The sequence below is a fragment of the Diceros bicornis genome, chromosome 13 (assembly GCF_020826845.1).
Source record: "Diceros bicornis minor isolate mBicDic1 chromosome 13, mDicBic1.mat.cur, whole genome shotgun sequence".
Lineage (NCBI taxonomy): Eukaryota > Metazoa > Chordata > Mammalia > Perissodactyla > Rhinocerotidae > Diceros > Diceros bicornis.
The window spans coordinates 33,110,934-33,136,868 of NC_080752.1; the positions used below are offsets into that span (position 1 = coordinate 33,110,934).

The 25,935-nt window shown below is 56.0% G+C and overlaps 1 protein-coding gene across 3 annotated transcripts in view; it reads left to right on the plus strand.

Annotated features, from left to right (window-relative positions):
* KAZN (kazrin, periplakin interacting protein) overlaps nucleotides 1–25,935 on the plus strand; it is a 447,423-nt gene that overhangs the window by 387,289 nt on the left and 34,199 nt on the right. Inside the window, exons 4-8 of one of the 3 annotated variants that reach the window (XM_058552953.1) lie at nucleotides 2,055–2,225; nucleotides 8,815–9,004; nucleotides 11,047–11,177; nucleotides 14,096–14,146; nucleotides 15,600–15,723. In XM_058552953.1, the coding sequence (XP_058408936.1) occupies nucleotides 2,055–2,225; nucleotides 8,815–9,004; nucleotides 11,047–11,177; nucleotides 14,096–14,146; nucleotides 15,600–15,723 (667 nt within the window). Of the gene's footprint in view, nucleotides 1–2,054; nucleotides 2,226–8,814; nucleotides 9,005–11,046; nucleotides 11,178–14,095; nucleotides 14,147–15,599; nucleotides 18,094–25,935 lie in introns of those variants that run through there. The other 2 variants (XM_058552952.1, XM_058552950.1) reach the window with 2 other exon arrangements.

Consider the following 25,935-nt stretch of genomic DNA (forward strand, 5'->3'; position numbering starts at 1 on the left):
GCCCAGGACGTGGCTCAGCCCCTGGGGAAGGAGCTCCCCCTCCAGGTGGGCACTAGAGAGTCCATGGTGTGACCCAGGGGGCTATGCCTGTCACCTGTTGCGCTGACCCCACCTGAACACAGCTGCAGAGAGAAAGAAGGAGAAACGTGCAGCGGTGGCGTGCCTCCCGCACTGCAAGTCTCGCTCCGTCTGTGATTTTGTAATTGTGCCGCCTCTCGCTTTGTATCTGGCATCCCCAGGTTCTTCTGACCATCACCCTGGGCTGCGGTGTCGTCGCCGTCTCACAGATGAGGTGGTTGAGGTTTGGGGAGTAAATAACCAGGCCATTGTCCCCGAGCTTGCAACAGACTGAAATGAGAATCACACCGGGAGTCCTGGCCCCAAAGTGTGGGCGCAGCGACACGTCCTGGGAGGCATCGTCCCCGCGCCGCCTCTGCTAGACCACACTGAGAGGCCGCGGCTGGTGCACAGAAAGCACGTCCTCCCCTCACCCCGGTCGTGACTGCTGTCATAGGCTGGCCTTCGTGGTCAGTCACGGCAGGCACGATGGACTCGTTCACTTATTCAGCCGTGTTCCTTGGCTGCTCTTTGCCAGGCTGCTGTGCTGGGGCGTGTGCCGTGAACTGAAGTGGCAGGCTGTGTGCTCACGGAGCGCACAGTAGGGCTCTTCGGCGGAAGCTCCGTGGGCGCAGGGATTTCTGTCTGGTTTATGCCTGCTGATGGCACCCACGATTGTTGGCTGAATGACCAGTATCAGGTGCCAATACGAAAAATGGGTTGGAGAGAGCCTGGGCCGCTCTCTTAGATGGGTGGTCAGGGAAGGCCGCTCGGAGAAGACATCTGAGCAGGGACCTGAGTGCAGTGAGTGAGCCCCTGCTCTGTGCCTGGTGTCAAGCTGTGCATTATCTCATTCAGCCCTCACAGTAACCCCCTAAAGCACACGTGGTACTATCCCTGTTACAGATGAGAAAACTGAGGCACAACAGTCATTGCAGTTCATCCTTGCCAAGCCAGGATTCACCCCAGAATCTCTCTCTCTCCCCCCAGAACCTAAGCCACAGCCACAGAGAAAGGCCAGTGTCTCTTTCAGCCTCCTGGTCTCTGGCCGTCTGGAAGTCAGGCCTTTGGTGACAGGGTTGTTAGACGAGGGAGGATGGCCGCCTCTCTCCAGGGTCCCAGGGCCCAGGTGGCATGGAGACCTGGAGTTTGGTTCTTGATTTGGTGAATGGGAGAACCATGGCCAGGAGGGTAGCAGGGACCCTTCCTCTTGGGAAGGACGCCTGCTGTTCTGGAAGTTGGTTCTTCCCAACAGAGGCCACACCCCTGATGCAGCCCTCTGCTCCTGGCCGGCTGGCTTTGCCCCGGAATGGCGCCGCTGGAGCCCTGGTCCCTGCCCTCTGCATCACGGAGGAAACAGCTCACAGGAGGACCAGCCACGAGCAGGGCCGGGGTGACTCGCAGGGGACGGTGCTGCATTCAGACGTGGCAACTGGTTGGGGGCTCAGCCTGTTGGTCATTGGCTGTGACCTCGTGGGGTGCTGGCAGGACCCCATGGCAGCCAAGGCTACTGGGCTGCAGGTGTCCTCTTCTGTCCCTGTTGTCCTGTGACACACACGATACCAAACAACAGTCGACCCTAGCTTTCGCCAGACTCTCCTAAGTATTTCCCTCACGTGAAGGCATTTCATCTTTATAACAATTCTTTGAAACAAGTAGTATCGACCACCCCCCCCCCATTTTAAATATGGAGAAGCCGAGACTTGATGAGGTAAAACAACTTACCCCGACATTCATTCGCTCGCTCATTCATTGAAAACAGATTTACTGAGCGTCTCCTAAGGGTCTGTCTCTGTTCCGGTCCCCCGGCCCGTTTGGGGCAGAGCCGGGATCCGAACCCGGGGCTTCCTCACTGCAGAGCCGCAGCGCCTAGCGAGTGCCGCGGGGCCTCCCGCTCTCCCCTGCCCCCCGGCCCGGGGTCCAGCCCCTCCGGGTCCCTCCGGGCGGCGAGGAGCCCCTAGCCCCGCTGTGACGGACGGCCCGCGCTCTCTCCACAGGAGAGCGAGGACGCCGTCAAGGCTCTGGCCAAGGAGAAGGACCTGCTGGAGCGCGAGAAGTGGGAGCTGCGGCGCCAGGCCAAGGAGGCCACGGACCACGCCACGGCGCTGCGCTGCCAGCTGGACCTCAAGGACAACCGCATGAAGGAGCTGGAGGCCGAGCTGGCCATGGTGAGCCCCCCGCGGCGCGGCCCGTGCCCCGGGGAGGGGGGACCGGGATGGCGCAGGCCGCCAGCTCTGGGATGCTCCGTCGGCTTCCCTCCACGTCGGCCCCCGGGCCCGGGACAGCCTTGCACCTTCAGCCCCGGGCCCAGGCTACGGGGGCGCCGGGGGACCATCTGCTCCTGCACGCTCCCCAGGCTGCGAAAAACGAGTCCCTCTTTGTTTAAAATGTACGTATTTGTCTAGGAAAACATTTGGGAGGAAATACATCAAAAAATTAATACTGGTTATCTCTGGGCAGTAGGATTACAAGTGACTTTTATTTCCTTTTCCTTTTTGGCTCTATTTTCATCTGTAGTGAAAAGGTCTTACTTGAATCGTCAAGGAAAAAAATGTTATTTTCTTCCAATCCAAAACAAACCTTCAAGATACTTCCAAACGCTGTATTTTCCGCGGGGGTGCGCAGCTTGCGTATGGGGTCAGAGCCCAGGGGTGTGGCGGGCCTGGAGGGAGAACCGAGGTCCAGAGCCCTGCAGTTGTGTGCTTCCTGCCCCTGTGTGACCTTGGGCTGCTCACTGAACTTCTCTGGGCTTCAGGGCCCTTTATCTGGAACTGGGGTGGGGGTGAGGGTCTTGATCCCCCACTGCCTTCCCCACGAGGTGACTGGGTGACTCCAGAGGGTTCCTGGCTTAAAGGGCCTTTGAAACCACCAGGGACTCAGTGTGACGGTGGCCAGGAGGAGAGCGTGGGGACTCCTGAGCAGTGGGGAGGTCCACGTGGCTCTTAGAGAGAGTGCTGCTGCAGGCTAGCGATGTGGTGACAGCCATGGGTTCTGGGTTCAAGTCCAGCCCCCATCACTTCCTGCCTTGTGACCCTGGGCAGGACCCTTCACTTCTCGGGGCCTTGGTTCCATCAAGTATAATTGCATATACCCCATAGGGCTCTTGTGAGGATTTAATGAAATAATGCACGGCGCCTGTACGTGGTGAGTGACGATGTGACGACACGAAGGTTTTCTATAGTCACTTCCAGGCCCCCTGGGCAGGTCAGGATCCCTGGGGCCGGCACCGCACGGGCCTCTGGGTCTCCTGTCTAATGCTGCCCCCTAGTGGTGAGAGCTGCAGGCTGGAAGAAGCTGTAGCAGGCCGGTGCCCTCTGGGGGGGGTCTTCCACCACTGGGGTCCCCGTGCGGGCTGCCCTGCCACCGCCTGCAGCCCAGACAGAGACCTCCCAAGCTGCAGGCCTGGGAAGAGGGTGCAGGGTGGGGCGAGGCCCCTGTTCTCCCAGGTGTTCCCAGTGCCCTGTGGACGGACACAGGGGTCCTCCTTGCCTTGGAGCGCTGGCCTCCAGCCTCCCAGGAATTCTGGGGTCTTTAGGAGTGAGAGCCAGTTCACCTCTGTTTCCACTGTCACCATGCCCGGACCCTCAGCCTGCTTCGTGGTTCTGGCCCACGAAGCTCAGGTTCCTGCCTCCTCCTCCCGGCAGGCCTCCCACCGCTCTGCTGGTGTGAACCTCAGGGTGAACGTCTGCGGCTCAGGGTGACGGATTTGCCGTAACAGCAGCACAGGCCGTGTCTGCCCAGGGCTTGGAGGCAGAGGGAAGGGGCTTTGCTAAGAGCCGTGACAGCCCCAGTGTTGTTGGCGTGTCCACCTGACTGGGGGTCCCCCCGTTCCCCGCCATCCACAGAACCTCACAACCTGGAGGCCTCCGGGGCTGCCAAAACAAAATGAAACAAAAGCCCGAGACACTGGCTTCCCCAGAAGCAAAGGCCTCTCTTGGTGCTGGTGATGCCGGGCACCCCAAGGCCCCCGCCCAGCTGCCCGCCCTTGGGGAGGGGACATTTCCTGTAACAGCTCCTGGCCGAACCAGGCATTGCCGCTCATGGTGCTATTTCACCTCTGTAGCGTGGCTCCAGGGGACCACCTTGTGGGTGTATGTAGATATTTTTTACTGTATTATTTTATTGAGATGTAATCCACATGCCATAAAACTCGCCCTTTAAGCTGTACAATTCAGTGGTTTTCAGTGTGTTCACAGAGTTGTGCAACCATCACCACTGCCTAGTTACAGAAGAGTGTCATCACCCCACAAAGAACCCATGTCTGTTAGTGGTCGGTCACTCCCGTGAGGTGTGTATCCTAACTGTGCCCGTTTCACAGAGGAGGAAAGAGGCTCAGCGTGCAGGGGCTCGCCAGAGCTGCCCAGCGGGTTGAGAGGCCGGGCTGGGAGGTGGGCAGTCCCTGTGCTCCGTGATGTGGTGGCTTCACTGGGAGGCTGTGAAAGGACACCCAGATGCCACCTCCCCGCCATCGCCCATCCCTCAGGCCTTCCCCATGGGCTCGCCCGTCACACGGTGGGTGGGAGGCAGGGCTGCCGGCCCCTCTAGATGCCCGCAGCACCTCCCAGTTGTGATGACCCGAAAGTCTCAGACATCTCCAGGTGTTCCCTGGGGGGGTGGTTCAGCCAGGGAGAGAACCGCTCCTCTGCAGGCTGTTTCTCAAGAGTCGAGCGTGGGATTCTCTTGTCTCAGCATCTGTCTGTGCTGCGGCGACGCACTTCTAACAGAGGGTTTCTAACAATGGGTTTTGCCATTTTCTGGCTGTGTGACTTTAAACAAGAGACTTAACCTTCCTGAGCCGCAGTTTCCTCATGTATAAAATCGGGACAAGACCTTCCTCCCAGGTGATTGGAGAGAGGTGAGGTGACGGTGGATCGGGGCGGGGACGCTGTAGATACTCAGTGAACGTTAGCTGTTGCTTCCTGATGTTCTAGGCTAGACCCATCCTGTCCTCGGGCCACGCCAGGATGGAGACATGGATTCTCAGGCTGTTCCAATAGTCAGTCATTCTGTGACCTTGAGCAAGTCACTTTTAACCTGCCTGGGCCTCAGTTTCCTCATCTGTAAGAACGACATGGGCCCGGGTAGAGTCAGGCACAGTGGGGGGTGCGTGAGAGGCAGATGGAGAGGTAGGGGACCACGAGGGTGGTCTCGGTTCCTTTTAACAGCCATGCCCTGGGTTGGCACCACTCCTGCCCTCTCTCTGGGGAAACCAGCCTGCCACACAACCACCACCTCCTGGCCCTCCACCATTGCTGCCTTGGACCAGCAGACCAGCCCTTGCCCACAGCCAGCTCTAAGCACTGGGCCTGAGCTCGGGCCACTGGCCACCACTCGTGAGGTCAGGCCCCGCCCGAGCCTGCTGTCTGCCCAGGAGCCTCCCCTCCTCCCCCAGAGCCTGCAGTGTTGGAGGTCGCGTGGAGCCAGTATTTGCCTCATCGGCTCATGCTCCACCTCTGTGCTGGACCTGCCGCCCCCGGCAGCCCTGAGGTCATGAAGGGTCCCAGCTGGTAGTTAGCCCAGAAAGAGGACAGTCAAGTCACTTTGTAGCCAGTGTGACACGCCTTTGGTGCAGACGCAGCATCCATGCATCTGGGGTCCACATGAGCACGAGCCTTCTTATGTCTGTGTGGAATGTTCCTGCCCTGGGATCTTCCTAGCCTTTGGCCAGGGAGACGTTCCCTAGACAAGCAGGAATCCCTTGAATTGCCAAAGATTCCCTTAAGCAGCCCTCAGAGCATCCCTCCGGGGCCAGGCTCGCTCTCTAACGTGGAAATACGTGTGGCCTCCAGATCAGCAGACTCTCCAGGCCGTGGGAGCTTTCACCAGCAATACCCAGAGCGGGGCGAGGGCCGGGCCCCGCACTGCTCTCCCCAGCCTGCCTCCGGGATCTTATGGCCCGATCTTAGGGAGGACGTAAATAATCCTAACTTACTGAACATGACAGCAGGCCAACAGTGTCCTGGGCCATCATGTGAATTACTCCTCATCTAACTCCGACTTGAGAGGGAGAAACTTTCAGAATAACAGTTGCTAACTTGGTGGAGTAACTTGCTCAAGATCACACAGCAAGTAAGTAGTGGGAGTGGAGTTTGAACCCAGTTCTGTCTGACTTTTGTCACATGGGGGTGTTTGAGCCAACTTAGCACTTCCCAGCAGCTCGACCGGGTTCAGAACCCTCAGGAAGGGGCGGAGGCTCAGAGAGGAGAGGGTGTCAGAGCTCCAGGAGAGCTCCCGGCATTAAATTGCATTTAGTGGAAGAGATTAGTCAGTGAAATGCTGTGTAGATTGCCACGGGGAGGTGATCCAGTGCAGCGTGGGTGTGTGTGTGCATGCATGTGTGCGTGTGTTAAATCAGACTTGAGCTGCCTTGTTTGCAGTTCACGTCTCTGTTGTCGCTCTGTCTGGGAGGTGTAAAATCATGAGTGGGCGGGGTGGGCAGTGTGCGAGAGGTTCCCGTGCTGCAGAACTCACAGGTGAACCACCCCATCCTGCAGGTCTCACCATGGGGACCTCCCCATTGTCCCCTAACAATGATGTCACGCTGCCTGCTGAGTTAGGAGGTGCCGCTCCCAGGCCCTGCCCCAGGTGAGGCCCCACCTGGGAGAAGAAAGCCGGGTGGGGACAGGAGAGTGGACTACCCAGGCCTCTTTCTGTGCTGCCTTAAAGGACAGCTTGTTTCAGGGGGCGGCTTGGACCTTCCTGTGCTTTCTGTGTGTGTGGCTGGGAATGTTTGCACGAGGGCAGAGCTGAGGGTTAAATTACCACATGATGGCAGACCTGCCTGGTGCTCATTTCTCTCCCTGGAGTCCACCTTCTGGGCACCCACGATGGACGGGGCAGGAGGACGCAAGGAAGTGGGGTACCCCCCCTCAAGAAGCAGCTGCCCGCATGGAGTGGTGCAGGATGGAGGGCCGGGAGATGCCTGTGCACCTGGAGGGGAGCACAGGTGCGGTCCCAAGTGAGATGTGGTGGTCCAGGGGACGTGAGTCCCTGTGATGCTGGGCCTGCTACAAGCACATGGCAGCCCTGAGACACCCAGCCCCGCTCCTCCTTCAGCAGAGGGGTCGCCGCATCACTATTCTAGTAACAGACTGGTTCCCGGGCCATCAGCCCAGACGGAGCAGAAGCCTGCTCCCATTTACTCTGCAGATGTTTGCTGAGTGCTTCACTGGGTGTGCCCAGCCCCAAGCCAGGTGGAGAGGATTCCGTGGTGACCAGACACGCCCCCATTCTCTGCCTCGTGGACTCAGCGTCTGCATCACTTATGCTGGGCGTTTCCTTGCCCCAGAGGAGCGTGGGCACCGTGGAACCCACTTGGGGCTCACCGTCACGCAGTCAGGCTTGGGGCCAACTTGGATGTCGTGCCTGCTGTGCACTCCTGGAGAAGTCACTCAACCTCTCTGAGCTTCTGGTTTCTCCTCTGTCAAGCACAGATAATCCCACACTCCCTACTGCAGAGCCCCCGCTGTTGCACTGAGTACATGAGGGTTTTTCTAAGGCAAGAGGAGATTATTACCTGGCTGCTGACACCTCCCCCCGCCTCCCTCCCTCCCTCCCTCTCTCTGCCGTATGGATTTATATTCCCTGGGGACTGGTGGTGGAAGAGGAGTGATTTCACAGACTCCTGGGGTGTCTGAGCTGGAGGAGCCCTAAAGATCACTTGGTCCAGGCTTTCCATTGTACAGATGGGGAAACTAAGGCTCAGAGAAGGCAGTGACTAGTCTAAAATAACACAGGTCACCCATGTGATGAGGGTCTATCAGGCTTTAGGCCAAGGACTGTCCGTTTATCAGCTGGAATCTCTTTCTCAAGAACCCCTGCTCTGCCAGGAGGAGGCTGGGGCCTTGAGCAAGGTATAGAAAGTTCTGAAGCTAGGAGAGACAAGATGAGTTTTTTTCATTTGACCCGTGTTCATATTAGAGGCAAAGCCAGCACTCACAGTGGCTCTGCCATCTGTAGTGACCCCCTGAGGAGTAGGATTCACTGGAGATTTCAGTGTGAGACCCTTGGGCCCCTCCCTGTGTCCCCCATATGCCCCAGCCTGAGCCTGGGGAGCTAGCTGGGAAGTAGAAATTGACTGTGATGAAAAGAACATACATTAATACATTTCTGATATGTGCCCCTTTTCTCCCCAAAATAATTTGAGATCGCTTCTAATAAAACCCCACATACCCTGGGGGGAGATAAGCCAAAGCTGAGAGAGATCTCAGATGCCAGGCAGAGAAAGGAAGAGCTGGCTGACTCTCCTGTCTGCCGCAACTCGGGCCCACACCTGTCCCTGGCCTCCTCGTGTCTGCGCATTCTCATCGTGTGATCTGGGGAGCCGGGTTGAGGACTCGCCCGTCCCCCACCTGCACTGCGTAGCACCTTGTGAAGGGGAGATAGCAGGTTGAATTTGGCAAGAGTTAAGGTGATGGAAGCCAAAACACCATTTTCTTACAGTCTCATTCAAATCGCAGCTGGTCCTTGGAGAACCCAAGAGAATGGGTCTTAAGTGCATCCTTGGCCCCGCTTCCTCTCCGTATTTCTGGTGTCACTTTGTGTCAGCAGGAACTGAGGGGTAACTCCAAGGTGGGCCCTCGGGAGCCTGCAGTGCAGGTGCTCGACGAATGATGGGCACGCGATGCAGAGCTGGGGACGCCCTGGCCTAGAGGTCAGGTTCATGCCTTTCTCACGGTGGTGGGTGACGGCTGAGCAGCAGGCCAGGAGGTCTCCTCACTCACGTCATCCTCTTCCTGTCCCCGGCTCTCTCTCCAGGCCAAGCAGTCCTTAGCCACGCTGACCAAGGACGTCCCCAAGCGGCATTCACTCGCCATGCCGGGCGAGACGGTGCTCAATGGCAACCAGGAGTGGGTGGTGCAGGCGGACCTCCCGCTGACCGCAGCCATCCGGCAGAGCCAGCAGACTCTCTACCACTCGCACCCCCCCCACCCTGCGGACCGGCAAGGTGGGTCCAAGCACAGCCACGCTGTTGGGGGGCTTCTGAGGAGACCATGTGACCCAGAGGGGGGCCAGCCTCTTTCTTCACCCTGTAGCAGCTTAGTGGGGTGTGGGGCAGAGGCCACGGGCTCATCTAACTGAAGAGTCTAAGAGATGGACATCAGGCATGGCTGGATCCTGAGGTTCAGACAATATCTGGGTCTGTCTAACTGTCTCTCCATCTCTCAGCTCTCCCTGCCTCCATTTGGCCTCATCTTGAGACTCTCTCTTTCTGTGAGGCAGCAAAACAGTCCCCAGCAGTTTCAGGCTTTTACGGCCCTTACAGTTCACAAGTCTTGGGGAAAAGAAACTCTCTCTTTCCGTGTCCATAGCAAATCCCATAGAAGGACTCTGATTGGCCAGCCCAGGTCACATGCCCATCCCTGGACCAATCACTGTGTCTAGGGAGGGAGTATGCTGATTGGCCAGCCTGGGTCACATGGGCATGTGAGGCAGTGGAGTTCCTTGATTGACAGCTCCACCCAATCACAGGATGTCTGGAGGGGCCGACATCAATGTCGCAGGTGTTCCCTCCCCGCTTCTGGGCAGCATCTGCACCTACTACCCACGGGACAAGCCCCGAACTCCTCTGCACACCTGCGGCCCACCTGACTCCATTCCCTCGCCCTCCTGGGAGTGGCTGCCTTTGTGTAGCAGGTGCAGGTTGGGGACCATCACCTGGCCTTTGGAGCCCTCAGGTCCTGAGATGAGAACCCAAGCCCCGACTCCAAAGCTACCACCCCACATCCCCCCGTTAGATCATGTGGCCATTGGTGACAAGGACTATCTCGGTAATATAGCCTCAGCTGATCACATGCTGCCTGCACACAGTAGGCCCTCAGTCAGCCTTGTTGAACAGAAAGGGTTTCCTTCATCCATCGGCATCTGCAGACTGGAGAGTGTTCTGCTAGGGGCCTCAGGCGGGCTTCCGGGCTCTGCCTTCCCAGCCAAGCCTTCCATTCAACAACTATTTATTGAGCACCTACTGTGTGCCGGCACCGTGAGCTCGGGGTTCAGTGTGGACAGGACCCCCAGGGTGCCTCCCGCATGGAGTTGACATTGTAGGTGTGAAGTCAGACCACCCACATGTAAATAAGCTGACACATAGAGTGATTACAGATCATAATTAGTGCAGGGAGAGAAATCAATAGAAAACAGGCACTTTGATGGGGAAAAGACAGTGGGGAGAGCCGATCTTGGGGGCGGCCTCTCGGGACAGGCTAAGACCCAAACAATGAGATGCACCCGGTGGGCAGGACCAGCACAGGCTGAGGTGAGAGAGATGGGCCGTGTCGGTGCTGTCGGAAGGCTGTGTGAGTCCAGCACAGGACAAGGGGTGAGCCGAGGTGGGTGGGTGGGCAGGGCCACATCCCGTTGGGCCTCAGAGACCAGGAGGAGGAGCGTTCATTTATCCCCCAGAGTGACCAGATGGCTGGCTCTCACTGCAGCGTGAGAAGTGGAGGCAGGGAGGCCAGCTGGTGGACGCCATGGTCTTCCAGGCGAGAGACAGCGGTGGCCTGGGCTCAGGTGGTGGCAGCGGGGTTGGAGAAAAGCAGACAGATTTGGGTTGTGTTTGGAGGCGCTGCTGATGGGTGGGGGTGGGGGTGGGAAAGAGAGGAGCCGGTGGTGGCCTCTAGGCTCCTTGCTTAGGAAGCTGCTGTTGACCAGTGGTTAGGATTGCACCAGGTCGAGGGAACGTCCAGGCGGTGGGACGTTGTGAGGACGGTCACCAAGGTCCCTGGAAACTCCTGCCTCTTCTTCTCCTTAACCCTGCTTAGGAGGAGGCCTAAGTGGATCCAGAGGCCGTGGGAGATTCTTCCTGCCAGCTGCTCTCTGGTGGCGTGTGGGACCGTGGAACAGAGGGGCGGAGAGCTGGGCTAGTCTCTGGGCTAGCTCTCCGTCTCAGTGTTCTCATCTGCATGATGGGGGCACTGGGTGGAGTCATCTAAGAGGCAGTGGAGGCGAGGACAGTCCCCCATCCCTCACTGACTGCCCACCCCTGCTTTCCAGCTGTCAGGGTGAGCCCCTGCCACTCCCGGCAGCCCTCCGTCATCTCCGACGCGTCTGCCGCCGAAGGCGACCGGTCATCCACGCCAAGCGACATCAACTCCCCTCGACACCGGACGCACTCCCTCTGCAACGTAAGGCCAGCAGCCGCGGGGCCTGGGCCCGGGCCCTGCCCGGAACCGTGGGGCGGGGCGGGGCGGAGGGGTGAAGACGCACCCGCTCTTTCCTCTCGTCCACCAGGGAGCACTGTGACGAAGGCATTTCCTGTTCTGTTCTTTCCTTTTGCAAGAAGAGATGGAGGTGGGGAGAGAAGGAAATGAGGCCCGTGTGCTCCTTGTGTCCGGGAGGGCAAGGAAAACCCAGAGGAAGGCGGGCCTGGGTCCGCCGTGGGGTCTGTGCAGCCCGGGGTTCCCCTTGGTGGGACCGTGGGCTTCTCCTCCCAAACCTTACCCTCCGGAGCTCGGGCCTTACCAGCACCACTTCACTTCCCTGTAGAGCCAGCTCTCAGTCCTTCATCCAGGAAAGAGCCGGATTTTTTTTTTTTTGAATTTCCAGGAGCTTTGGCACACATTGCCTCTAGAGAGGTGTCCTGTGAATTTGTTCTAAGTTTGTTTGCTTTGCTTATTTAATCAAACACTTTCTGATTGCATACTGGGTACCAGCTACCAAGAGGCAGGTCCCTGGTCGCCTAACTCTTGATGACGAGTACGGCAGACAGGCTCCCAAGGAACGAGGGGTGAATGTAGGTGGGACAGGAGGACGCCATGTCGAGGCTCTAACAGGAAACACTGGGGTCAGGGTGTGGGGTCACTTTTCATTTTTGTTCTGTCACACGGTTAGTAATACAGACCGCTCCCCTGCCATGTCCTGGAGACAGAGACACAGTAGGGTTAGGTCTTCAAATGCAGAGGAAGGCTTTCTCAAAATCTCAGTTAATGTTGCTTTATTAACCAGCAAGACAGATAATAAAAAAGAAATGAGGTGAATGTAGTGGGAGAGAAAGACAGAATAACCATTACTTGCCGATGACATGATTATCTACCTGGAAAACTCAAGAGAATAACTTGAAAAGCTATTAGATCTAATAATAAGCTGGGACATAACAGTACTGGCTGAAAATCAATTTATAAAAATCAATGACTCTTCTATATACAAGTAATCATAATGGAAACACTTTTTTCCATCTACAGTAACAATGAAAAGAGCTTACAGAAATAGCCAAGACTAAACTTACAATGAGTGGCCACAGCCTGGTGACATGCTGGCCTGGGCCTTTCGCAGCCCACATCAGGATGAGGAGAAGGTCGTGTGCAGGCCAGGCCCCTCTCAGGGTGGAATTCTTTTTTAACTGGGGCTTTAAGGAATTCTTTTTTAACTGGGGCTTTAAGGAAGAGTGGGTTCTACTCTTGTCCCCAGGAGAGGACCCTGGTGACAAAGGCTGTCTTGACTAACAGAACCAAGGCCACTAGAGGGACCCCTGACGTCTGTCCTCTGGTTCTGAGGGACCACCGTTGAGTATACCTACAGCCAGCAGTGTCCTTCATTCCTACAGCACAGGCTAAACACCCCATAGTGTCCGTGCGTGCGCCAGACAAGAATACCTTCCCAGGGGCCGTATTTTTTTATATTCTCACGGTGGGCCCAGGGGGGCTCTGACAGTGGAAATGCTGCTGGAAAATTGATTCTGCCGAAAGGGTCTCTGAAGGCCATTTGGCACAGGCCCAGCTTTTGCCCACTTGGCATTGGCGCATACCTGCTGCTACAGGGGCGGGTCCAGCACATTTGTTTCCAAGCTCACCTTACACAGGGCCCTGCTGCCAGGAGGTGGTGCTTTGATAAAAGCCAGTTGTCTGCATACGGGCATTTGCTGCTGTGGGCACTGGCCTCATTCTCTTCCCCGTAAATTTGGCAAAGGTGCCCCTACCCAGGGTAGACCTGTCTTAGCTGCCTGCCAGTGAGTTCTGTTTGCAGACCTTGAGATGGGACTAAAGACTAAACTACCACGTGTCCCATCCCCGCCCTCCCTCAACCACCTTCATCCCACACCTCAACAGATGTGCACACAGGTAAGCCAGGAAGAGCCTGGAAATAACTCCAGGTGACCCTCTGTTCTCAGGCATTTGACCTGGCACCAGTGAGAACAGCCTGGTCTGGACTAAGGACCCCTCCCACCTGGCATCCTCTCATTTACTGTCCACTAATTTAGAGAAGAAGTGAAGACTCAGCACAGAGAGGCTGGAGAAAGCTGATGGACGTTGGCCCCAGTGACACATCCTTTGTTTCTTCATGGGCATTTTGCCTGCAATTCTGGAAACAACCACCAGGGGTCTCCCTAGTAGTGACTTTTGTGATCGAAATGATCTGTTTGCCCCAGGCAGGGCAGACTGATTCTGGGATGTAGAGAAGGCTTTTGCACACCCACCTTTGTACACCCACGAGGAGGAGCACTGGACCAGGAGGAACCAGACAGTCCTGAATCTGAGCTGTAGCTCTGCTTTCAGTGAGCTCCATGATGTGGAGCCTCTCTTTATATCTGTATCTGAGGCTGACTCCTGCCTGCCCCCCCCAACAAAATGAGATTCATTGTGGTGTTTGTGGGGGAGGTTAGAGGCTACATAGTCTCCCGAATCTTCTATCCCAAAATTCTTTATTTTTGTGCTTTTTTCTATAAAATCATATTTCTTTATGAAAAGCATGAGGTATAACCAACCTCCAGTTGTAACACACTGGACCAACTGGGACAAGAACTTGGAAGCCTTTGAGTGACTGATCTGTTAGTCAGAGGGTGTTGGGGGTCAAGAGGCCAGAGCAGGCAGGAAAGCACCCCAGGACGTCTGGCCGGGACCCTGGTCCAGGCAGCATCTCAGTGAACCCCAGGCGCCATCACTGCGCCATCTGGGAGTGTTCAGGGGGTAGGGGTGGGTTCCCCACTACAGATACAGGGCGGTCCCTAAGGGATGGCTTCCTTCCACAGAAAACCCCAGGGGCCACCCCTGCTCTCATGTGTTGTGTGTCTCTGCTGTTTCATCTTCCTCCTCTCCTTTGGCTACAGGGCGACAGTCCCGGCCCGGTTCAGAAGAACCTGCACAACCCTATTGTACAGGTAGGTGTGCCTCCCCTGGTCCTCCCTCCACCCCTTGGCCGTGACTTCACCCCTTGTTCCCCTGGGCCCTTGGCAGCCCCACTTCCATACTTGGGCACCCAAGGCAGAGAGGAGTTAAGCCACTGCCCGAGTCCCACGTGGGTGGGTGCCTGGGCCAGGCTCCGCACCTAGGTCTACCCTTCCGTGTCCTCTCCCGGACCTGTGGACCCACTATGTGCATCACGCACCTTCCGTCCTGCTGCCCTGGTGAGCGGCTGCTCCTCGCCGCCAAAGACCGATGACCCAGGCCTGGGGCTCTTTTGGCCCCTTGCTGCAGGAAACTTTTTTTTGTTCATTTTAAACCTTTCAATACTCTATCATCAGAGTGAGGAGGGGGCTGCAGGGAAAAAAACAACCTGAATTTGAGGGTCACAAGGGGTCTCTGAGATCAGCTGTTTAATCCTGGGGCTCCCACATGATCTATATGCTGCTCGTGTGCATCAGGGTCCACCAGGGAAGACTGCTCAAATGCAGATTCCTGGGCCCTTCACCCTGGAGATTCTGATCCACCAGGTGGGGGTTGAGGCCTGGAATTCAGGTAATTCTGATGTGTTTTGGGAACCATTCGACTAGTCTAACTCCCCACCTGTTTGACGGGTAATGCCACCCCATGTTTGTATAAAGTACTTGACAGTTTGCAAAGCTCTCCTGCAGACACCACCCCCCAATCCCCGTGGTTATCCCGAGTCAAGAGGATATCATCACCACTGTCATCATCATCACTGTTATCCCCACATCACAGAGAGAAGGCTGGGCTCAGAGAGGCTGGGGGCTCTCCAAGGTTCCCTGGTAGTGACATCATCAGGACTGGAACCCAAGCCCCAGCGTCTCCCGCCTACCATGAGCAGCCCTGCCTCTTGTCCAGGGCCGTAAGGTCCAGGGTCCATGCTCTTGGCTGACACAAAGCTCAGGTTTCCTCCCCGCTCATGTTCCGGGCTCTCCCAGGGCCCCTTTTCCAAGGGGACTTTTTCACAGGGAACTTGTGCACTTGCTGCAGTGACCCTGCAGACAGGGCCTGTGGCCCGGCTGTGGCTGAGAGCATGGACACGCTCCTGCCAGCCCTCCGGAAGCAATCGAAGGTGGTGGGCAAATTGAATTTAAAAGATAAAAGTGCAACCACCACCAGCCGCTAAGGGTCACTAATGCGTATTATGCACCAGGCACCGTGCTAAGCGTTTTTATCCTCACTGACATCCCCGTGAGTCTTGGGTGGGTCCTGTTGGTGTCCCCGAGAGGCTCCGCATGGCCCAGTTCGCTGAGTGAGTGAGGGGCGGACCCCGGCATTCTGAACCCCGGGGGGCGCCCAGCCCCTCTCCCGTGGCCGTCCCCGCCCCTCCGCCGGCACGGGCCTCTGCGCCCCGCTCAGATGGGCTTTCTTCTTCTCCCCACCTCCGCCACGGCCCCGACTCCGCAGTCACTAGAGGATCTTGAAGACCAAAAACGGAAAAAGAAGAAAGAGAAGATGGGATTCGGCTCCATCTCGCGCGTCTTCGCCAGAGGGAAGCAGCGGAAGTCCCTCGACCCCGGCCTCTTTGATGGTACCGCCCCTGATTATTACATAGAGGAGGACGCGGACTGGTGATACCCGCCTCCCCTCGCCTGCGGCCCGGCGGGCGTGTCTGTGCGTGTGGACGTGCGTGCGAGCGTGCGAGCGAGCCTGGGGTGCGCGTCTGGGCGTGCGTGGCGGTGCGCGTGCGCGCGAGCTCTCGCACACGTGGGTGCTGGGCGCGGCCGGGCGCCGACACGCGGGGCCCCTCCCCCTGCGTCGCCACCTCTGTAATTGATGTACATACTACAAACGTGTGTGAACCTGTCAACCGTTGTCTTGGGAGTGATGCAGCTGTGTTGTTAATCTGGGTTTCTGTCTCTGTTTCTTTTCAATGTTTTTTTTTTTTTTTTCTTTTTGTTTGGTTCGTTGGGTTGTTTTCTTTCCCCCCTTTCCCCACCCCTCCTTCCTTTTTACGAAACTTGAAAACTTGAAGGACTGCTGTGTATTTGTAAATAACAAAATTATTGTGCACTCCGTGCTTGTACATGTCCCCTGTCCAAACCGCCACTTCTGGAGCCCGTCTCCCCGAGGATGTGGTCTGTTTTTGATGTCCCCCTCCCCTGCCCCCGGTGTGAACGTCTGGGACCAGACCCAGTTCTCGGGGCGCGCCCAAGTCACTTTAACCCCAAAACGCCATCGTCATCAGGGTAAGGTCCGCCGTCCGCAGAGACTCGAGAGCCCGGCCAGGGGGCCTCGTCTCGGCTCGGTGTGTCAAATGGGCTCTTTTTAACGGCCTGCCAGTTTTTTAATTGTGTTGCCGTTTCTTTCTTTATGGAAAAAAAGAAAACTGTTCCATTTAATTTATTTGCACAGATGCAAAAGACTTCTTCTGTCTGAATTATTACATAAATGTTGGAATGTATATTTTTCCACGGGGCGGGCGGGATGTCTCTGTTGACTTGTCTGTTCTCTTACCACGCTGCTGCGAAACTGTGCGAGGTAGAGTTAGGGTGGCCGGAACCCAGGGACCATCGGATTTCAAAGCTTGCTTTTTTCTGTTCCTTCTTCTGTCTCTCTTCCGCGTTCTTCCGCCCCTGCATCGAAGTGCGCTCCCCCTTCTTCCCACCCGTAGCTCTCTCCAGGCCTTTCTGTGTGTATTTATTTCTCTGAAATACAGAACACTGACCTCAGTGAGCAGAGCGCCTACTCTAATGGTCACTTCCTCTTGGGTCTGTCTTTTGAGAGAGGTTAAACACAAGGGAGACGGCCAACCGCATGACCACAGGGTACGACCGCAGGGACCCTCGGCCCCAGTCGGTTCCAGAGGGTCCTCGAGCCGCATACGTTCCTCCCTGCAGCTGTGTCTTTCTCGTCCTTGGTCTGTTCTGCACGTTGGCCAGGCAGGTGTCACTGGGGCAGGCGCCCGTCTCAAGGGGAGGGCTGTTGGGGACACAGGATCCAGCACCAGAGCCTCTGCCCTCCTCATTCTGGTTGGTTCCTCCAGCCGCACTGAACAGAATCCCTTGGGATCCCTCGGGCCCTGTCCTCCAATTTGTCAGAGCAGCCTAAGCTGGCACACCCCAGGAGAGAAGGGGGGCGGGAACTCTGCCTGTTTGGGGAGCAGTGTTGGCCCCAATGAGGCTTCACCAGCAAAGGAACCGTGTGCATTGTAACGCCGGGCGATGGAGACCACGCAGACCTCCCACGGCCTAAAACTAGCATTCCCTTTTGACCTGTGAATCCCCCCTCTGCTCCACCCTAACTACTAACGCTGCTCAGCTCACACGCCCTCTAAACAACAGTAGTTGCGCTTTCTGCTAACAAGTAACATTTTCAGCTCTTACAAAGACACAAGTAGGTTTTAAAATGCTGGAACATCTCTATCAGAATGCACAGGATATTTTGTCCAAAGTCTCTAAAACAGACAGAAAAGCCCCATGAGGGTGCCCTTTCCTTCTGCCCTGGTGGGGGGTTGGGAAGGAGAGGCAGGGTGGGTACCTAACAGGGGTCTTCCTGGCCCTCTTTGGCTAAGCTGTTGAGCTGAGCCTGGCGGTCAGGGAGAGCGGCCGGAGGGCATCTCTCTCTACGGAGGGAGATTTTGGAAAATACTTTTCTCCCCTGTGAGTTTTTTTTTCTTTTGGTTGTTTTTTATTGTTTTCCCTCTACTTACGAGAAAGTCAGATTGCAACCACTCCTGGTAATGATTTAGGAGTTCCTTCTCATTTCAGTTTTTGTAAATTAGGAGATAATTCTAAGAGTTACTAAGGATGATTTATTTAAGAGAACTACGTCAAATAGCAAATGAGTTGTGGGTAACATTAGGTGAAAATAACCTTTCCCATGGGAAAGGTTTCTCGAAGGCATGGATGCAAATATAAAATATAAAAAAAAAAATCTAAATAAAGCTTATTTTAAAATATTAACGAATTCGATGTTATTTGATTGCTTCTATCTTGCTCCGGGTGGGAGGCCAAGCCTCGCATGACCTGCTCCTTGGAATTCCAGGGCTGGGTCCTGAGGGGGTGACGGGAGGGGCCGAGGGAAGCTGGCTGGATTCTGGGCCCATGGAGGGTGGCCTCCAGAAACTTCTTGGTCTTTGCAGCCCTGACTGTAATTTGGAGGAGCTGCCGGCATCCAGGGCTGCCGTGGTCCTAACGCACCACCTCCGAGCCTGGCGCCCTGGCCCTGTGTTATCCAGCCCAGCGGCCCAGTGAGCTTTCATCTGCTTCCTTCTGCCCCCCGGCGCTCCTTCCAAAGGCCCAGAGGGCGGGCCTGTGAGTTTGGGGCGTGTTACTTCCTGCAGACCTCCGTGGGCCTCTGCATCGTCCCAACTTCCCACCTTCCCTAGGGCTGAAAGGAGCTTAAGGGAGAAATTGAGGGGGTTACAGGGCTTCCCTGATGAAGCCAGAGTGGCCAGGCTTTTCTGAGCCCCATGAGATTCCCCCAGAGACAAGGCCTGTGAAACTCTGCAGTGTGGCCCAAGAAGGGGCCACCCAGATTCCCCAATCCCTAATTGTACCCGATGCCCTCAACTTCTATCTCCCAACTTAAAAATCCTCTCTAGCAATAAGACTGATGGAAGACAGGCCTTTTAGCTCCTCTGTCATTTCTGCTGGAAGAAAGCTCAGAGCTCCATGATGTGTAGACCATGCCAGGAAGTTGCAGAGCTCAGGACCGCGGGGAACTTAGGGGCGTCGGCCCGAGCAGTTCTCAACCTGGCCACACGTTAGAATCGCCTGGGGAGCTTTCAAAAAAAATGACCGGTGGCAGGCCATACCCCTGACTCAGGGTTGTTAAACCTTCTCAGGTGATTCTAAGGTGGAGCCAGGATTGAGAACCACTGGGCGAATCTGAGGACCCCAAGTGACCCAGACACGTGCCACTGCTCCCCTCTTCCTGGCCTCGTGCAGACATCACTAATTGATTAAAGAGCGCTTCCCCCAGCCTAGAGTAGCTGAGTCTTCACTTTACAAAGCCTCAGACAGCCACTGCCAGTCAGTCAGAGTTGGCACCCGAAACTAACCCAGCCCCTACACCGGACAGATGGGGAAAACTTTGGCCCAGAAAGCAGTGACTTGGCCAAGATCCTAGCTGTCACTCCTACAATCCTATGACGTTCTCAAGGGCTGGATCACACCTTATTCAAATCTCTGTAGCTCGACTCAAAAGCCACACACCTCCTTTGTTAATCTTCTCTGAGACCTTGCCCCAAATGGTCCAACTTCAAGTGGCACCTATGAGGCAGAAATTGAAGAAGGGCTGCCTGGGGCATCCAGGGTCAGTGTACAGCCGCACGGGTTGTGAACTGCATTACTTCAGAAGCCACTACTGCGTGAATGGCGCCCTGAGTTGTGCAGTGCACAATCTGCATGGCTGTACTGTGTGGTCCTTCTGTGTGCTCTCTACCCATGCTGGCAGGCTCCAACAGGCATAACCTAGTAATAGTAATAACAATATCTAACACTTATTAAGCACTTACCATGGGCCAGGGTCCATGCTGTGCACTTTACATGTATTAACTCAGTTAACCTTCCAACAGCCTACCTTATCGATGAGAGAGGTTAAGTAAATCGTCCAGGGTCAAGGAGCTAGTCAACAGTGGAACTGGGCTTCAAACCTAGGGAGTCTATAGTGCCCTGAACCACTCACTGTCTGGGCAGTGAGGGGCTGAGACCGAGCATGTGGGCGTCTTTGGTGCCTCAGCCAGGCCGGGTTTAAACCTCACCCGACCCCCACCCTCGCCCACCAGTGGCCTCTGGCGCAGCCCAGCACTTCCTTGCTTTTGTGACTGAGTCTATATCGTCAGCCTTTCATCCCTGGGCCCAGAAAACCCACCCCCAGAGAGGAGCTGGTGGGGAGGGCAGAGCAGAAATGAGCAGTTGTCAGCAGTGGTCTCCATTCCAGGCAGAAGATGCCCCCATTTGCCCTGCAGGGGAACCCCGCATCCTGAGGGTTAGCTCCGCCCCCAACACTGGGTGAGGGTCTTCTCCTGGCCACAGGATGAGCTGGGGGCCCAGGAGCCGCCCCACACCAGTGCCGCAGCAGGGTGGGGCTGCTCTCAACCTGGGCTCCCGGGGAATCTGGGTGTAGTGGGGCTGCAACGTGGGGTCATCAGCCCTTTGACAACTTGAGTTTAAAAATATCTGTGGGCCCTCTCGCCAAAACCCAGCATTTTCCCAAAACGGGCCTCACGACCTCCCACCGCAGCCCGTCTGCTCTGAACAAATGACTCTTAAGCTTTCTCAACTCAAACCCCACTGGATGGGGCAAAACATACCACAGTCCCCGACTCCCGCCTGTTCCCGTACTCCAGGGGGGAAAGAACCCAGCGACCATAAAGGATCAAGGGGGAATACATATCATTAACTTATAAAAGGATAGATTCCTGATTTTATGTTATGAAAGAATGACCTATAAACTTGAAAATAGCTAAGGAGTTTGATCTTGACTGTATGTTGGAAGCTGTTTAAATATCAAAGTCATAGCGCATCACCAGCGAAGTGTCACTGTTCAGGCAAATTGAGGGTATACATCTTGGTGGCAGCCGGGGAATGGATAATCCATACCTGATCCATGACTGCATGGTGCCTTAAAGCCCAGTTACTGGAAAATTTGCCCATAGGCAGCCCGGCACACTACGGGCTCTGCCCACCAGCTCCAACAAGCTGCATCCATGAGAAATTATCCCAAGAGGATTGATCTTTAAGAAGCGGGAGTAGCAGCAAATGAAAACCTTGACCTAGTCTTCCTGAAAATGGCAGGACTTCCGGTTACCTAGCAGGTCCCCGGGGAGCCTGTGACCTTGTCGGGCCACATGCAGCGGCCATGCTTCTGAATCAGAGTCCCCCACAACCAACGGCTGACTGCTTGCTACATTTCTGAGTTTCAGGGTTTGGAAATCTCTGGTTGCTTTCTTACTGGGCTCCCGGTACATAGCAGTTCATTGCACCAAAACAAGAGATTCTATAAAATTGCATGCCATGCTCCACCTGGAGGACCCCTGCAGCCCATCAGCGGGGCAGGCCAGGCCTGGATAATCACTCCAGCTCTGGCCCTGCATCCAATTTCAATCAGATTGTTTAACCGTGAGCCTCAGTGTCCTCATCTCTGAAATGGGTGTAACAACCCTCCCCTCCTCGTAGGCTCAGCAGTGAGAGCTGGATGTGTTTTGGAGCCTGGAAAGGACTGGCCCCAGGTTTGTGTGCCCTCTGATTTGAGTGGATTTAAGTTCAATTGGAGATAGGAAAAAAGTGTGGAAGCAGCTTCACACACATCTTGAGCCCGAAGGTGACTCAATCAAAACTTGTCCCCAGGGGTACAATCAAGGCATCGGGCTGTGTGACCTGATGTCCCTCTAGCTGGGCACACAGTCCTCAGAGTCCAGACTCAGCTCCAGCGTTGCTTTGTGAGAGAATCCGGGCTTCTCTGCCTTGGAACAGGGAGAGCTTGACACAGTTGCCCCCAGAATCCACCAGCCTGACAACGCTCTGTCTTTCTAGAGTCCAGGTAGAAACACACTCTCTGCCGTGGCTGGCACGGACAGATTTAGACCGTGGGAAGCAATCAAGCTGCCCACATCTTGGTTCTTCAGGCAGAAGCCCCAAGAGTCACCCTGCAGTGACACTTATAAGGAAACGTGTGTCAGAGCCCAGGGCCGGCCTGGTCTGGCAGTGAGGCGTGCCTCGAGCTCTTTGCAGATATTCACTCATATAATCCTTCCAACCAAGATAAAAACTATTATCGTCCCCATTTTACAGATAAACAAACTGAGGCACAGAGAGGCTAAGTGCTTGCCCAAAGTCACACAGCTGGGAAGAGGCAGAACTGGGATTCAGCTCCAGCGGTCTAGCTCCAGAGTCCATGTTCTCAGTGACTGGGGCTCTGCTCAGCGTCTGGCCCCCAAGTTCCCCCCACAAGGGAAAATTGATCAACAGGAAGCTTCAGAGAACTTGAGAAAGCCATACTAGCCAAGCCCTGTGTAGGCCAGCTCTTTGGGACTAAGTTTCTCCACTCAATAGAGGAAAAAATTGGAATGAGCAGGAGTTTGCAAAATGTGTTCCTTGGAACCCTCGGGGGTTCCTCAGAGCTCCCTCGAGAGGGTGCTGCAGCTGTGAAAGAACTAGCAGGCTGGGCTCCAGCCCCACCTTCAGCCAGAAACTGCTCTTATCTGTTGCATGCTGGACCTCCATGCAGGAGTCCATTTGAAGGATCCCATGATAGAAAAAGTGAGCAAGAGAGAAAGGAAGGGAGAGAGAGAAGGGTTAAGAACCACACATAGATCAGTAGTTGTCAAAGCTGACCACCCCTTGAGTTTGAAGGATACAGAGTCCCAGGCTCCATCCCATACCTACTGACTCAGAAGGTCTGGGCGAGGCACTGGGATCTGTATATTGAACAAGACCCCCACTGTGGGCTCAGTTGCAAGAGGTTACAGGGGGCAGTGGCCGAGGCCGGCATCCTGCCCGTGGGTTCTAGTGCAGACTTACCACTGGAAAGCTTCCCCAAGGGGCCGTCATAAGGTCGGTGGAGGCCACCTTCCTGGGGCAGCTCCAGGGTTCCCCAGGGAGGGAGGAGCCACATGCAGCCCGCTGCCAGGGGCCTTGCCTGGCCCTGCTGAGCAGAGAGCAAGGGGGGCTGGTGGAGTGTGAGTGTCTGCTGCCCCCCGGGCAGCCTCAGAAGCTGCAGCAGTACCTCCATTAGAGTCACAGAGAGGGTCCCCGATTTTCCCAGAGGCACACAGCCAGGAAGTGGCGGGGGCAGGCGTGGAAACCGGGTGAAGTCCATGTTCTGAGTGTGACGTCCACCACCCGACCTGTGGCCGATGGAAGCTTCTGTGCAGCATCCGGTGGACCTGCTGGCCTTGGCCTGGGGCCAGTGATGCCCCATGGACACCGAATGATGAGTCCTAAATTGGGAGCAAGGCTGCCCAAGACTGCTCTTGGGAGCGGTCTGGGGTGGAGCTGCTGCCGAGGGGCCCGCAGGGCTCTGCCCGGACCCCACCCTCGGGCTCCTGAGGAGGCCCGTCTTCTCCGCCCCAGAAGCCCCACCGCCCCTAGCCCAGCGCAGTCAGGAGCCCTGGGCCTGGCTCTGGACTCCCGGTTCCCAGCTTGGCCAAGGACTTGCTGTGTGACCATGGGCAAGTCAGTCTCCCTCTCTGGACCTCAGGCTCCCTTCTGAAGCAGACCGGGGCAGTGGTTACCCACCTGTGCCTGTGGAGTCTCACGAGTCCCTGCTGTCCCAGGCCCCCTCCTCCGCCACACTCGCTGCCCTTCAGCCCAAAGCTTGGGTTTATGTATCTTATAGATGTGATTTCATTTGAAAGAAGGTTCTGCAACATCAAGGCAGTGTGAAAACCAGGGCTTAAGTCATCTCTGAGGTCCCTCCAAGGGCCTCCAGGACGAGAGGAGGCTGCTCAGGCCTCCTCCTGCCTCTCAGGGAAAAGTGATTCCCCATGGGCACACCCAGACTTCCCCGCATCAGAGAGAGGTGGTACAGGCCCCTCCCCGCCCAACCCTGGCAGAACAGGAAAGTGGGGGCTGCCCACGGGCCCCCCAGCTTCTGAAAGCCTGCGGGTCGAGGGCCAGGGACCCTCCCAGGAGGCCACACACGTCCCCGGGTGAACCACTTCAAGCCTACGTTGAACATGCGCCTCCTAGGTCACAGCACTTTACAGTTTAGAGGGCTCTTTCACAGGCAGACTAGGGTCAAGGTTAAGAGTACAGATTCTGGGCCAACTCTCTGGGTCCAAACCTCACTCCTGACATTTGCTACCTGGTAGCCTTAGGCAAGCTACTTAACCCGGCTGTGCCTCAGTTTCCTCCCCTGTACAGCAGGGACAATAAGATACTGTCAGAGTGCAGCTGTAAGGATGAAGGAGTTACTACATATAAAAGGCTTAGCTTGGGTAGCAATAATTGCTAGCCACGATGATGACAGTGATAATGATGATGACTACAGTGGTCTCATTTCAGCCTCTCACCAGCCCTGTGAGATAGGCAGAACTGACTCCATTCACAGATGTGAAGACAGGCCCGGGTAAGTTCAGCAACTCGTCTGAGCTGCCGGGGCCAGCCCAGGATAGGACCAGAGGAAGCAAGAGTTTTAGAGCCGAGAGGGCTCGTAGTGGCCTCTCACCCACTCCCCTCATATTGCAGATGGAAAGGACTTGCCCACAGCTGAGCAGGGCATCAGTGGCTGAGCTGGTTCTAGAACCCAGCCTGACCCCAGGCCAGTGCTCCGAGCTGCCAGAGACAACAAGACTCAGCTGAGAAAATAAATCCTTGGGTCAATAAGTTTTAGAAACAATGCATAGTGCCTACAACCCTTAGAGGTCGACACAACGCATTAGCTTATCAAGGCTCCGACAAGTTCTGCAGTGAACAAAAATGTTTCCGTTTTTTCCACCTCGTGTTTCCCAAACTTAATTGACTTCTGCACAGAACCAAGCCTTTTTATGTAGTCCCGTGGAGCGCCCTCTGGGAATACTGGGTTGGGTGACTTCTTCAGCCCCCTTTATTCTGTGCTTGGAGGTGGTAGGTCGGTGGTTCTTGGGAGATCTCTAAGCATGCCACATTTCTGACATCATTTAGCCCTGGAAAGTTCCTGGGGCTCACGTGGGGTTCCCGTGTGCCCTAAGAAGTAAGCGGAGCCGGGTGCGAGGCCAGGTGGAGTCGGACCCCTCTCTATCCGAGCATCCCCTTTGCTCGGACAGAACCTGAGTCAGCAGGCAGCATCTGCAGAAGGCAGAAGGGCCCCCACAGATTCGCTAAGAAAAGTCAGTCCCAGGGTGTCCATTTTGCTGCTGTCCCAGATTTCAAGTGTAGACAGAAGGGCCGAGTCCATTGCCAGAGGGCCCAGGGGCAGGGAGAGGAATGGGCACGCCATCCTGCCAGAACATCTGCCCCCAGCGTCCCTGTCATCCCACCAGCTCCGAGCTGCCTAATTGCTTCCCCTGGGACAGGCCAGCGACGTTGGGGTCACATCCAAACTGGCTCCATGCCTGCCCAGTGCCAGCTTCCTGCCCTGTTAGGAGGCCCACGTCTCTGGGGTGGCACAGAGCCTGTGATCAGGGCACGAGGGCCAGGGCGGGGAGGAGGCTGCCTCTGACAGCCGTCACTGCAGGGGCCAGAGCCGTGATGACAGGAGGGGGCTCTCTGAAGCCAGAGGGAATTTGAGGGCCGTCTGCAAACTGAGGGTCGCAGCTAACAGGCCCGGGGCACCGACCACAGCTTGGATGTGTGAATCATTCCAAATTCCCTCCGTCTCTTCGTGTGTGTGCAAGAAACACGAACTCATTTTAGTGACAGCCTGAACCCAACAGAATTGATAAATACAAGCAATATAGGGAGGGATGTGGAGGAAAGACCCAGGCTGTGGAGCCGGATCCTTGGATGTGATCCCAGAGCCAGCACTGAGCTGGGTGACCCTAAGCCAGTCACTTAGTCCCTTTGAGCCTCAGTTTCCCCGTCTGTAAAATGGAAATAAAACTGCCTGTCTCCCAGGGCCATTGCAAAGATGAGTTGAGAAGTGGAGAGAAGTGTCTGGCCTATCGCCCTGCTGGTCTCGGGGCTGCAGGACCTCACGGGAGAGGCCACATGGGTCGTGAGAGAAATCCAGGTCCCGGCTGTGCCCTCTGCACACGTTGACTGGCGTTTCTGAGCTCCACTTTGCTCACCTGTAAAACGGGCCTCTGGGAACCCTGTGTCCCCCTCACCAGGGAGGATGCACACGGGGTCACAGCCGCGCATCGTAAGGCACCAGC